Here is a 14,892-nt window from a genome sequence, read left to right on the forward strand (position 1 = left end):
AAACTAAAAGACAACCAACGGAATGGGAAAAGATATTTGCAAATGACATATCGGACAAAGGGCTAGTATCTAAAATCTATAAAGAGCTCACCAAACTCCACACCCGAAAAACAAATAACCCAGTGAAGAAATGGGCAGAAAACATGAATAGACACTTCTCTAAAGAAGACCTCCAGATGGCCAACAGGCACATGAAAAGATGTTCAGCGTCGCTCCTTATCAGGGAAATACAAATCAAAACCACACTCAGGTATCACCTCACGCCAGTCAGAGTGGCCAAAATGAACAAATCAGGAGACTATAGATGCTGGAGAGGATGTGGAGAAACGGGAACCCTCTTGCACTGTTGGTGGGAATGCAAATTGGTGCAGCCGCTCTGGAAAACAGTGTGGAGGTTCCTCAGAAAATTAAAAATAGACCTACCCTATGACCCAGCAATAGCACTGCTAGGAATCTACCCAAGGGATACAGGAGTACTGATGCATAGGGGCACTTGTACCCCAATGTTCATAGCAGCACTCTCAACAATAGCCAAATTATGGAAAGAGCCTAAATGTCCATCAACTGATGAATGGATAAAGAAATTGTGGTTTATATACACAATGGAATACTACGTGGCAATGAGAAAAAATGAAATATGGCCTTTTGTAGCAACGTGGATGGAACTGGAGAGTGTGATGCTAAGTGAAATAAGCCATACAGAGAAAGACAGATACCATATGGTTTCACTCTTATGTGGATCCTGAGAAACTCAACAGGAACCCATGGGGGAGGGGAAGGGAGAAAAAAAAAAAGACGTTAGAGTGGGAGAGAGCCAAAGCATAAGAGACTGTTAAAAACTGAGAACAAACTGAGGGTTGATGGGGGGTGGGAGGGAGGGGCGGGTGGGTGATGGGTATTGAGGAGGGCACCTTTTGGGATGAGCACTGGGTGTTGTATGGAAACCAATTTGTCAATAAACTTCATAAAAAAAAAAAAAAAAAAAGAAAACTAAACATGCCCTCCTTTAAAAGCAGACTATATACAAGGTGATTCTGAATAGCACATACACATTCCAGTCATACTGGACACTTGCTTTCTACGAATACATCTAGTTTTTTTTTTTTAATCTGATATATTGGAGAAAATAACTTTGGAACATTTGTCAACTTTTGGTTCACAGTAATTTTGCAAAAAGCCACACACCATGCTTTGTCTTTTAAAAGGTGAGCCTGGTCAGGTACCTTCTAGAAGATGCTGTGTTATTTACTGGCTTACTGGGGAGTAGAGAGGCAATGTCAGTCATGGCGTGCCTAGTGTACCTCTCATTCCCCTCACCAGTAGCAACAATAATGTGAGGAGGAGTTTTGAAACACAAATCACATACAAATCATCAAAACATTTCAGTCAACAGTGTTTACAAAAATACCAAACTCTACAGCAGTAGTACAGACACTGAAAACACCCCAAATACGCTTTAGCCACAGGCCTTTTTCAATACTACTAATAAAAAAAGACAACCAATTGACAGAAAGAGAGGAAGTTACAGCACTTGAGGCTTGAGTCCATTTCTTTTTAGGGCCTGTAGCTTGAGGTGCTGCTCTAGGATCCTTATTTTAACTCAAAAGATATTCCAGGAATGAACTGGCAAACTGAAAGCAACTTCCACTTGAAAACCACTGCTAATACAAATCACTTTTTAAGCTTGTCCAACACACATGTATTTGCAGGATCCCAGGTTGTTAGGCAAAGGGATTCAGGTCAATTTCAAGCCCTCAAAGCCACAGAATTTCCATCTCTTCTCCAGACTGGCTCCAACTCCAGTCATTTCCTGCTTGAAGGTGTGCTGGAGTCGGCTCATGAGACACTCCACATCACTGGTGCAGATCTGTGGGGCAGAAAGAAGATCTCCATTCAAAAGCAGTTCCACCTTCCAGACAGAGTCCACTGAGGTTTTGTTTTATGCATATCATAACTGCTTTATTTAGGTAATAATTTACATATGACAGATTCACCAATTTTATGTGTATAGTTTAATGAATTTTAGTAAATTTATATAATTGGGCAACTATCACCACGATTCAATTGTAAAACATTCCATTGCCTATAGAAATTTCCTTCATGCCCCTTTGCAGTCCATCATCACTCCCCATCCCTGACTCAGATTTTTTCACTGCAGTTTTGAATTTTTTGGAAATTTTATATATCTGTAATCATACAATATGTATATAGTCTTTTGTGACTAGTTTCTTTCAGTTAGTATGATATTTTTGAGACTTATCACCACTGAGCTTTCTAATGAAAAGAGCTGGTGTCAGTTGTGCAGGGAGGCTTGGGTTTGTAGCCAGCTGAATGACAGCCAGCTGATCAGTGTTGGTGATGCTATGTGCAGGCCTACTGAAGCTGCAAAGCCTTTTGGGAGGGGAGGGAGGCACAGCAGAATTCACACATGCATTGCTTTACAAAGGAAGAATGACAGAAATAAGGAATTCTCTGTATTCCTACTTCTGTGCATTGTCTCCCTCTCCCCACTTCACATGCATACCCCAATATAAAAACAAAAATGTATGGACCCCTTTAGGACTTGTTTCAGGTGGTCATCTTGACATTAGTAGCAACCTTCCTAACTGTGAACCTTGGGCACTAGGGCTCAGTTGGAGGGTACTAGGGGATCCTGAGAGAAACCCTGAGCTGCTGCCACACTGAATATTCCTGAAGTTGGCGCAAGGGAGCTGCCAGTTCTGTTGGCATCACTGCAGGCTCTCTTTGGGAGGTGCTGTCACTACTCTGGTAGGAAGCTGCTCAGGAGAAAATGGGCCTAAAGTAGGAGTGAGGTCATGCTTTCTTCCCAGTGCTAGGAGTAGACTGTAGCCAGTTAAGTGAAAGAAGCACATTGCAGAGTATGTCATACAGAGCTGACTCTCCATTCCAAACCCATAAATATATAATGTTTATAGATACATACATACAATATAGGTGCAGCATATGTACAGAAAATGGTCTGAGATAAGATATGCTAAACTGTTAACAGTGGTCATCCTCGAGGGGTGGGACTGTTGGTAACTTTCACTTTCCCTTCACTATATTTCTATGTTGCTTACATTTTTAATGTAATGTGCATGCATTCTTTTTTTACATTTTTTTTTAAAAAAAGGACCAGATCATTTTTACTGACACATAGTTCAATTTCATACCACTTCAACCTACCACTGGGTCTTGGTACTCACATTCCATCCCTCCCTTTGCTGCCAAATGAGCTATTTAATTGCAGAATGGCACCACTTCCCAGATATAAATGAGGGGGAGCTCTAGCTAGAACTAAAACAAATGCCATGAACAGGATGCATCAGCATAGCTGGATTCCCAAGTGGGCAAGTGCCTCTGTTAAGGGGACATATGCTTAAATGGCTTAGTATTTTGGACATGCAACTATCAGGAATCTGCATTCCAAAGGCACATCTCCAGAGCACTAGATCCTGTGAAATTGTGAATACAATCCATAAGCAGGATTAACTGAATGCGACTTCTGAAAAAAAATTATCATAGTTTATTTATTCGGAGGGGTCAAGCGTCCCCTCCTGCTTCTGTGAGGTGTTCTGGACTTTCTAGGGAACTAACACCCTCGCTCCCCATGCTTTGTGAGGTCCCCCATAGGCATCCAGGGAAGGAAGTGGCCCATGAGATCAGCTATGAGCAGAACTTGAGTCTGCATTGAAGACTTACTGTCCCATCTGTTCTGTTTTTGCCCCTGCCTTGATTGTTTCAACATAGATAATGGCAGTGGTGATGGTGATGACTTAAATAAGACTTTCGGTTCTGGGGGCACTTGGGTGGCTCAGTCGGTTAAGTGCCTGACTTCAGCTCAGGTCATGATCCTCAGGTCATGTTCGTGAGTTCTAGCTCTGTGTCAGGCTCAGCGCTGATAGCTCAGAGCCTGCTTGGGATTCTCTGTCTTTCCCTCTCTCTCTGCCCCTCCCTCATTCTCTTTCTCTCTCTCAAAAATAAATAAGCATTAAAAGAAAGACTTTCGATTCTGAACATTAACATTAGCTAGTGGTTAATGGCCCAGTGTAAAAGTCTGACTGGTGAGAGATACTGCTTCATTTTCAGCTTATATGTAAATTAAAGAGAAGAGGAAAATTCTTCTAAGATGTATCTTGGAAGTAGGGTGGCCAGTTCATTCAGGTTTTCTCAGTACTTCCTGCTTCTGGCATTGGGAGTCCCAAGTCCTAGGAAACCCCTCGGTCTCAGACAAATGGAAGCAGATAGTCACCCTACTTGCACGAGGGTGATTCTCACTGAATCTCAGTGAGAGAATAGGTGAGGAAAATTTCCTTAGAGCGATTACTAATGACTTCTGCAATAATTTCTGCATGAAGAAAATACCCTACATCCCCTTGAATGCCCACTTCAGGACCCCACATACCTTATTATCTAGACGGTGCAAGTAGGAACAGATGTATTCAATGCTTGCTCCAAATGGGTGGACGTGAAGAAATGTGGAGATAATCCCTATAGCGACAGTACCATGGAGGTTACACTTGAGCATCATATTCTTTGAGATGACAGCTAACTCACATATACCACGTACTATGGACTGGGCAATATTCTACATTATATATATATTACTCATTTAATCTATACAACAACACACTTCATATGCTGCCTCTCACTACACAATACCACATGTAGAAAAACTGGCATGTGAGAAGTCACTTCCATCATTCATGATGGCTAAAGACCATTTGAGTTCTACACATCACAATGATTTTGGAATTTTATAATGAATTTAGATTGTGCTGGGTTTTTGCCCTTCTTCTGCACAGTCTTTAAACTGGACTTGAGCCTCTTATGCATTAATAATATCTTGCTGTTGTAGCCAAAGTACAAATCAGGTACTTTGGCTGATTCACTTCATGCCTTTCACAAGAGAATTTGCTGATTATATTTGGTTTTATTCTGTGTGTAGCTCTGTAAAGAAAAGCCAAACACTTCACTCACTCAAATGGTCACTAGCATTTTGTTTGTGCTTAGGGCACTAAATCTCTTAAAGTAACACATGTTCTTTTTACAGAAGTTTACAGCTTCTGGGAATCTGCACAGTTTCTACTCAGCATAACTATGGGGTGATTGGCAGCTCTCCATACTGAGTTGATTGTTCTGGACATCACGTTAATTGTTCTAATACTTCTTTCTCTGGCAACAGGTAGAATATAAATTGTTCGAAGACCTACTATTTCTTTCTTTAATTTTTTTAAATTCCTCTAAATAGACCCAGAATTGAGTTTGCTGAGAACTGCCAGGAAATAAGAGCTAAATTTGATTTGGTTTATAGGCTATAACTTGTCTATGCCTTTGAGTGACTGATAAAGAATATCACAAGTTTGAGTTGTAGCTTGAAGTTTAAATCAGTTCTTTGTGAAAATCCTCCAAATATTAGAGGGCAAGGAGGTGGGTTGGGGGATCTGTTTGAAATGGATGCTATTACTTATAACACTACATTATTCTTAAATGATGAGGTAAATTGAATTACTATACCGTGACTCAAACTGAGAAACTTGAATTCTAAAGAAGACAGCCATGTCCAAAGGAATTCTAGGTGCTACGGCCAAGACAGGCTGTCTGTCAGATGCTGAGAAATAACTCCATAGGTTTCAAAACACTAAGCAGTTTTTGTGAGTTCACACTGAAAAAACCAATTTAAAAAATAGATTTTCCTTTCTGTCAGCCCAAGACTACATTCTTTAAAAAATAAAACAAGAAACACTTATCTTGAGAATCTTCGTTTCTAGAACTATCCATTCACAGAGGCTTCCTTCTACCCTCAGCTCTTTGACAGGTCTCCCTGTTGCCTAGCCAATTTGTTAAAGAACTCTGAGTTGTAAAATGGAAATAAGTTGTCACTTTTCTTGAGGACTCAATGGCAGATACCCCTGCACGTCTTTATTAACATATCAAAGTGTTAAATCTGTCTACAATATCCATTACCAAAGAAGGCAGATAAATCTTTAAGATATGCAGAAGCCAATCAGTGGAGAGAACTCCTGAGGTTGGGGTGGGGCCGCTGTGGGGCTCAGCTTCCTAGAAGGCAGCTGGGATGATCTGTTGACACCCAGTACCCGTCCTTTGGGAATGACTGAATATTTTAGGACCTCAATCTGCTGCTGTTCTCCAAATGGAATACCAAGTCAACAAGCATTTGTGCAGAGTGCTCTAAGTACCAAGTGGTTCTCATTTACTGAGGGCTTCCTATGGGCTGTGCACTGTGCTGAGTGATTCAGATGAATTATTGCATTTAATACTTGCAGCTGCCTGTTGAGATAGGTAATATTATGCCCATTTTGCAGATGGAGGAACTGAAGCTCAGGAAGGAAATGGTAGGGTCAAACAGGAAATCAGGTCTGTGTGATTCCTTGACTGTTTGTTTTATCCTGCCTCTGTGAATGAATTTTTATATAATGAGAGCAATTCTAGCATTTATCTCATCAGAGCCCATCAGTGTCCAGCACTCCATAGACAGCCTCCAGAGTCATCTGCCTGTAACCTGGGGGAAAAAAACTTCAGAGAGGCCCACGCTGCCTATGGAGGCTCATCTGGAAACCTCTGCCAAAGAAGAGTCTGAACCATAACCCTGAGTGGAATGAGGGGGCCCAGCTATCCTTGCATAGAGATTTAAAAAATCTATGTGTTTCTCCAGCAGACCCCCTCTTGTGCTTACACCCACACATTTGATGTGCCAGCAACCACCGGAGCTTGAGAAGGACTGGGAGCTGCCGTTACCATTTTTATAAAGTCGATACTTATTCTTCTCCTGTTGTCTGCACTGTTGTGCTTCCTAAATGCTTAGCATGTATATTCATCTTAGGTAAAACCCTTCCACCCTCCACCATAGCCAATACACGGGATGTGTGTGTTAGCTTCCTTACCCACTAGCAGTGCTTCACGTTCAGATTTGATAGGACTGCTGTTCAGGGTCTTCTCGAGAGGGTAGTCACTATCTTGGCTTGATGCACATAGTCTAGAAGCACAGCTTTCCTGCGGGAATAATATGCTTCCTGGGTCAGTTCACCTTACTGGGTAATAGACTTAGATTCAATTATGCAACAGGGAGCTTCTTAATGTAGTACCTCAAAAGCAATACTGTACAATTTTGATTATTGAATGGAGAGAAAATAGCATTTTTATGCAAAAGCATCAAAGATTATCCAAAACTTCTTAATATGGCTCCAAAACACAGAAAAATTTAGTCATTCATCTTTACCAGGTTGTTTTTTCTGCCTTCAACATTCTTGACTCTAAACAGGTAACCTGGGAGAACCAGACCTAAACATTTACTGTCTACTAGATGTCAAGCACTGTTAGATATGTATTATCTCCATTCTACAAATGAGAAAAGTGAGGCTGAGGTAAATTAGGTAAGTTGCCCAAGATCACATTTCTAGGAAGTGGTAGAGCTTAGATTTCATGCCAGGCCATCCACTGTTAAAATGACTGTTCTTTTTAATTTTAGGTCCACACTCTGCTAAAGGTAAGTCCCATATCTGAGTGGAGAATCTACAATATAGTTAATCTACTCTCAGATAATCAGCTGTTGGCTTTTGAACTAAAAAGTAGAGCTTCTATTTATTATCAGCTCTGTCTTCTCTCTGATAAGGACATTATCAGTTAGGATATTCCTGACTTTACATCAAGAAATGACCACGATCAAAATATTACTCAAGTGGCTTTCTTTGTTGTTGAAAGTTTTCTCCTTCTGAGCATAGCAGGTATGCTTCATAAGAGATACTCAGGTGAAACTCATGACCAACCATTAAACTGAAAAATACTGCCAGACCTTTCCTGGATCTTTCTTTCTCTCTTTGGGCACTGAGAACATCTTTTCTGTATTATAAATGTGAAGGAAGAGCCTTGGGAAGAAGGAATAAAAAAATCACTGCTTTGGGTCTTACTTCTCTTAGAAAAGAAAATGCTGGGGAAATGTTCCTGGGTGGGGTGGATCATGGCTGACTCAAATGCTTTGTCACTTCGTCCCTTCCACAAACCCTCAGCATGGAGAGGATTCCTTCTGTTTTCTTTAAAGATGACTTCAAAGCTTCTAGGATGTTGCCCCTGAATGAAATGAATGGTCTATGCTGCAAGACATGTTGTTTAGTGGATTTACAGGCTTCCTGGCAGTAGTCAGAAGGGAAGCTTTTCTTGATGACCTACTCAATCTTTGGCCTTTAGAATCCAATCCAGGCAGTAACCATCATGCCAAGTTTGATTTAAAATACTGGCTCACTTCTAAGCCATGGGTTGTACATCTCGTTCTAACCCCCTTAAAACATTAAATGATCCAGTAAGCCATTTCTTAAGTGTGAGAGTTTAACAGATTGGGGTTGATTTAAGATGTAAAGGCATCCTGAGAAGTTTTACACATCCTGAATAGAAATGTAGCCTTACTGAAACCTGACTTCAATTTTATTATAGCTTGCATTTAATAAATTAGAAGGTATATTGGAAGGATGCTTATCACCTTGAATTTTACTGGCAGATTCAAAGAGCTAGCTTTCTGCAGTAAGATAGACAGAAGTCACGCTGTTATACCGCAAACCACTGACAATAACTCATACTGTGGTTTGCTGTCAAGAAACCCAAACAAAACCCAAAGAGATCCCTCCTCACCGGAACTTATTGCCTTCCTTTCAACATGAAATTATTTTTTGCAGTCTGATGTAATGGTACTTTGCTTCCTAACCTAATTGTGTCAGGATGGAATATTTGGTCACAAATCAGCTTCCCAGAGAAGATCGGTTTATAATGAACTGTCATGACTTTCTCTGAAAGCAGCTTTGTTTACTGTAACAGGAAAAAAAAAACATTCTGAGTCACATTTTCCTGATTATCAGTTGGATCTCTTTTCTTCTCCTTTTTAGCTGCCACTTTGTGGTATATTCAAGTTCAGAATGGAAAACAGACTTAGGCACAATATGTTAAGTTTCTTCTATGTCATTTGATCTCTTGCTTCTTGAAATGAAATACTTTACAAAGCAGAAAGTGGCTTACACTAAAGCACTAAAAATGACCTTACACTAGAAATGCCCTTAATATGTCGTGTCAATCCTAAAGAATGATTCTAAGCATGACATCATTGGCATAGCCTTATGCCTATCTATAGTCTTCTGGTTACGCGCTCCATTTTATGCAAGAAGCAAAATAGCTATGTAGCAGCTCCGAAACACTTTAGCAGCTCGAAAAGGATGAGGAAATTCCTGCTACACAGAGCAGTGTTGGCACTTTTCAATTAAATGCTTGATAAATGAATTTCTCTGGGATTGTGCTCGTTTCTTTAATAGCACCCACAAAACTGGAAAGTGAGCTGGTTTTATGAAGTGGAAGAATTAAAAGCATATTGCAAATGGCCTCCAGAAGAAAACACTTTCAATCATTTGTTTCAACTACACCAAGGCTGCCAGTTCTTAATGGCACTCTGGGGGAAGTCACTATGCTGGGCAAACACACCCAGGGCCTGCACACACTGCATCTTCCTGAGCTGAGCACAGGAGATAAAAAGCATGAGCTCTTATGGAACAGTAGCATTGTTGATTTCTGGTTCTTGGTCTAAGCTCCTAATCTCTTCCTTCTGAGATGTTAAAATCAGGTAGTTATGGTCAATGGGCCTTCCTTTTCAGAGGTTAGCTTTGGTTGGATGTTCAGGCATACAATTAGAGAGAAGTATGGTTGGGAGACACCATCCGTAGACATTAATACCTTAAATAGACTGGGCACCAGATTCATGCTTGTGACACATTAACTCATCCAGATGTTAGTAGACTCCCTAAGAGGCCCTCATCAGTAGTTCTTATTGCTGCAAAGTCCCATTTTACCCTTCCATGTTGCTATTATCTAGCTTTAGAATATTCTTTGTGTTTACTTTCCACACATTTTCTCCCCTTTTGGTTTTGGTTATTTCATCTGCAGCTGCTCATTATTACACTAGATGGAGTGTCTGCAAAGAAATGCCAATGTTCTAGTTGTACTTGTGTTCCTTCCTTTAATGAAATGCTTCATTAAAGGTATTCTGTGTCACATGGGTTTTCTATGTTGTTATTTGCGTGGTAAGATGAAGCCAGAATGAGGTGTACGCTCTGGTCTGTTCCAAGATGGAAAGACTGAAGAACTGTAGGGATGGACTAATTTTTTATTAATTGAAGAGTATATCCTCCAGAATCCTTATATATGCCAAGGACTCACATCTAAAGGCAGAGCCCTTCATTCAAGAATTACCCCCAGAGAGGGGGCTTTTAATTCCCATTCAGCCAAGCATTCCACATTGATTCCTACTGCAGTAACTTCCAGGGCATTTTCACTGTCACTGAAAAGGGGGGGAAAGGGTAAGGGAACAGGTTCACATAGAAGTGATATACCTTTTCTTTAAGGTTTTCCAACATTTTTTCCACCTGTAGCTTGTCATCTTTGACTTTTTCAAGTTCAGCTTCTTTTCTTTTGTATTCCTCTTGGACTTTGAGTAGATGCTACAAGAAAAACCAAAAATAATCAAGTCTTCAGGAGCCACACTTCATTTAAAAATCCTGGGTGAAGTTAGATAGTAGGCTGGCCTGCCTCACTTCCTCCCAGCTCACACAATCATTTCTCCATGCAGAGCTACCAAAGGGAAAATCAAGGTACTTTTTACTTAAAGTTATTTTATCTAGCTCTTGGGACCTTCCTTTGGATTTGTTCATATTTTAGAAAATGTCTGAGAAACTGATCTAATCACTTAACTTCCCTATTCCAGCCAGGGCTAAGGATACGATGTAGTTAATCCCATGTGGACAGTTTCTTGATTGCTGCATAGAACTTAATGTTGGAAAGCATCCTTTCAAATAGCCATTTTCCAAGCTTAGTTCAATTTCTGTGAGGAAAGTAGTAAAGAGCCCACATTTCACAAATGTTTGTTTCCATATCAGTAGGCAAGGAACTGGATTCATCATTGCTAATGATGACAAAAATACTATTTATTTAGCATCTAAAATATGTCACATTGTGGAAAGGGTTTCATAAGTGTGACTTCATATGAACCTCAAATAACCCTATGATATAATCCTGAGATTTACAGAAGTTCAGTGCTTTGCCTAAGGCCATTCAGATAGTAAGTGACAGAGTCAAGATTTAAACCCAGGCTGGGACCACCTCACAGTCCATGATCTTAACCACTATGTTAGACTGTACTTCTTTTGGGGATAAGATGAGAGAACTTTGATCTTGTTTACAAGGGCATTTTCCAATAAAAAGTAATAAAAATGAGTGAAATTAATTTGTCAGGATGTAGAGACCTAATTTTCTCTGAGGCCTCTGAAGTGATGAAATGAAAAAAAAAAAAAAGAGTTCACCATCTTTAAATTGTATTTAAGTAGCAGAACTGTCCTTATGTGGAATGGTTTCGAAATCAAGGTAAGAGAGAAAAACAACAACAAAAATGTTTCCAAAGTTTTACTTTTCAGAGGCTTGCAAAAGACTGCTGGAAGAACTAAAAGACAGTACAATGTACATTGTCAAAATTTTTTGAAGTTTAGCCGAGGAGATTCATTTTTTTGTGGAAAGATCTCTGATATATTTTACATGTCCTAATTAAATTCCATAGTGACAATAAAAGGAAGGTAAGCATTACTTTACACATTTTGCTAATAGAAAAGGTGAAATATTAATGTGATATTGCTTGTCACTCAGGAAGACAGTTGTAGCAGAAGTAATAGGAACATGGGACTCTTAGTGCCAGAAGAGACTCCTTGTTCACAATTTGTGATTTCCAACCAGCAATAAGCTTTGCCCTAGATAATTCCAAGGCATACAATTAAAAAAATTATTGCTCCATTTAAATTGTAAGGAAAATGGTCAGTAGTCTGGCAAGATGGAAGAAGATAGTACCTTTACTCAGAAATACTACTCCTTTATTATGATGAGAACAGATGTTGATATCTTTTTAATTGTAGGCTCACTGTAGTGATGGCTACATAAAAACATCTAGATGTTGAGGATCTATTAGACAATGTTGTATTTGAATGCAATTACAGTTGGATGCACCTATTTACTTTACTTTTTATACTTGTAATAATGTGCAGGTAAACTCATTCACATAAATGACTGAAAACAAACCAAAACAAAATAAAAGCAAATTGGTGTTATGTGCCCAAAGCATTGATACTGACAAAGCAAGGGTAGGATTCCTGCCATTTCTCCTAAAAGGCTGTATTGTCCAGCACTGGATCAAGTAAATACTTATTCACCAGCACTTTTTCGTATCTAAGTAAGTGAGGTTCTTCATAAAGACCCTGAGGCCCTTTCCAGATCCCCAAGTACCTTCTGAAGCTTAAAGATTAGATTATGTTCAGTGTAGTTTTATTGTTAAGTGTTTTCACTGAATCTTCATTCTTCGAAAAGTGGTGACCCACGGCTACATCTGTATTGGCCAGAATATTTCATTAACCACCACCCATGATCCCTTCCTCAGCTATGGCAGAGAACAGGCTGTCAAGAAGAAGAAGAGACTTGCTATCCTATTTGCTTGTGAGGGACCCTCATTCAGGTGAGGAGCTGGCGCCGGCCTTCCGAAAAGCTCAGAAAACCAAGGGCCTTTACCTGTTGCATTCCTTGCAGGGCTTGCTGCAGGAGTTTCAGCTGCTGCTCCTTGTTTGGGTCGTCTTCTCTGTGGGCTTTGCCCTGCTCTTGCTTCAGCAGTTCTACTTCATTCCTATAGGCATCGAGCTGCCAACGGAGGCTGTCATTTTCTTCCTTCAGAGCTTCTGCCTGTGACACTAAGGCTGAACAATCAATATAAAGTCGAACATCCGTATATCCACATTCCTTTGGGGTTCATCTCGGTACCATAAAAACTTAGTATTTTTTAGTTGATGTGTATAAAAAGACTCTTGAGCAACTTAGATTTGAGTTGCCCATGGCAGCAAGAGATGGACACAAAAGCCCACAGCACCATTTTTGTAAATGAACACAGGAGTCCAACATACTGAAGTCATTGTCATGTTTCCTACTCATCACCCCAAATACAATCATGATGTTTCCAGCTACCACTGGTTACTTTTATTTGGGAGGCAGCAAATGATAAGAGCTCTGTCATAACAGAGTATAGGACTAATTGTCTTGAACTGACGTCTGTCCACACAGTAATTCTTGTGGCAGTTGTTTTTAAAAATGTAGCCTTCCTTGCCTGTTCTCCCGAGGAAAGGTAGATATACAAATTAAGACACAAGACTTCTGGTCTCTGGTCTGGTGTGTAAGGAGTTTAGAAGTCACCATTCCATCCTAATGACAAGTAAAAGCTGAATAAACTGAAAGATCAACAACTCTCCTTAGATCCATCAGAGAAGTGAAGTCACAGGGCTGCAACTGGACAGACAGGTGAATACAAAGAATCACAACTTACCAAGCTGAAAACCTATGAGCAGAAAGTTCCACAGGAACCAGGGGCAAGCAAGAAAACATAAACTGTAATTGGCTAATTGCTGGAGGCTCAGTGTGGACAAGTCTGTGATTTGAAAAGTCCAGAGGCACCTAGTCATAGTGAGGTCTCTATACTTTAGTGAGTTTTACCTCTAGGAGCACAACCAAGTTCTTGCAATGACTATTGGAGAAAAATCCCCTTGTGCTTCAAATGGGGGTGGGGAAGGAGAAACCATTTTGAAATATACCAGAGCGTTCTGTTCTTCTTAACAAGGCCTGCCTTCAGAAGAAACTATTTTACCATAGCCTAACCTGCTAGCCTAATGTGCTATTACCAGAGCCTAATTGACCTGGAGAAGGGAAATACCCAAATATACACCCCTTCAGCCATCCTGCCACAACTAAGGTTGGTGAGGGGGGAACTGATAAACACTTGTGAAGTTCACAGTCCAGAGGCATATGATCACTAAAAGACGGAGATCCAATCACAGGACTATAGAATGCTTCCCATACCTTACTGCCACACTGCTAAAGTCCTATTTACTAGAGTTTTTTTTTTTTCACCCAGTACATCCTGTCAGATTTCAACAAAAAATTACAAGGCATATTAAAAGGTACAAAAACACACTTTGAAGAGACTGAACATGGATCAGAACAAGAGTCAGATATAGCATGCATGTTGGAATTATCAGATCAGGAATATAAAACAACTATGATTAGTATGCTAAGGACTTTAATGGGAAAAGTAGATAACATGCAAGAACAGATGGATAATGTCAATGGAGAGATGGAAATTCTAAGAAAGAATCAAATAGAAATGCTAGAGATAAAAAAATACTGTAACGGAAATGAAAAAAAAGTAATATTAATTATTAAAAGACGGGACATGCCTAGCCAAAGAATCTCTGAGCTTGAGGATATGACAATAGAAACTGCCCAAACTTAGAAGCAAAGAGAAAAAATCCTGGAAAAAAAACCCATGAACTATGGGACAATCACAAAAGATACACATAATGAGAATATTAGAAATGAAGGAAAGAAAGGAATAGAGCAATATGTGAAGCATTAATGGCTGAAAAATTCCTCAAATTATTACCAGGAAGTTCAGAGAACATCATACAGGGTAAATGCCAAGAAATTAGACCTGAAAAGACACCTCACCAAAGACATATTAGTGGCAAGTAAGCATCATCATATGTCATATGTCATACGTCATTAGGAAATTACAAATTAAAATAACAATGAGATACCACTACACACCTATTAGAATTGTGAAAACCCAAAACAATGACAACACCAAGTGCTGGCCAGGATGTGGAGCAAAGAAAAACTCTCTTTCAAGGAGGTCACTTGTTGGAACGAGCATTGGGTGCTGTATATAAGTGATGAATATCGGGTTCTACTCCTGAAACCAATACTACACTGTATGTTAACTAATTTGAATTTAAGTAAATAATGTATTCTAAAAAAAGAAAT

At 39.7% G+C, this 14,892-nt stretch overlaps 1 protein-coding gene across 1 annotated transcript in view; it reads right to left on the reverse strand.

Annotated features, from left to right (window-relative positions):
- Positions 1-926: 926 nt before the first annotated feature.
- ENOX2 (ecto-NOX disulfide-thiol exchanger 2) overlaps positions 927-14,892 on the reverse strand; it is a 63,084-nt gene continuing 49,118 nt past the window's right edge. Inside the window, exons 8-12 of the mRNA XM_047082005.1 lie at positions 12,598-12,779; positions 10,386-10,493; positions 6,906-7,014; positions 4,406-4,491; positions 927-1,867 (exon numbers count right to left, since the gene is read on the reverse strand). Coding sequence (XP_046937961.1) covers positions 1,736-1,867; positions 4,406-4,491; positions 6,906-7,014; positions 10,386-10,493; positions 12,598-12,779 — 617 coding nt within the window. The 3' untranslated portion in view covers positions 927-1,735. The remainder of the gene's footprint in view (positions 1,868-4,405; positions 4,492-6,905; positions 7,015-10,385; positions 10,494-12,597; positions 12,780-14,892) is intronic.

This window comes from Lynx rufus, unplaced genomic scaffold (genome assembly GCF_022079265.1).
Source record: "Lynx rufus isolate CCGP_SWC_20201006 ecotype Redwood Valley unplaced genomic scaffold, mLynRuf1.p SCAF_19, whole genome shotgun sequence".
Taxonomy (NCBI): Eukaryota; Metazoa; Chordata; class Mammalia; order Carnivora; family Felidae; genus Lynx; species Lynx rufus.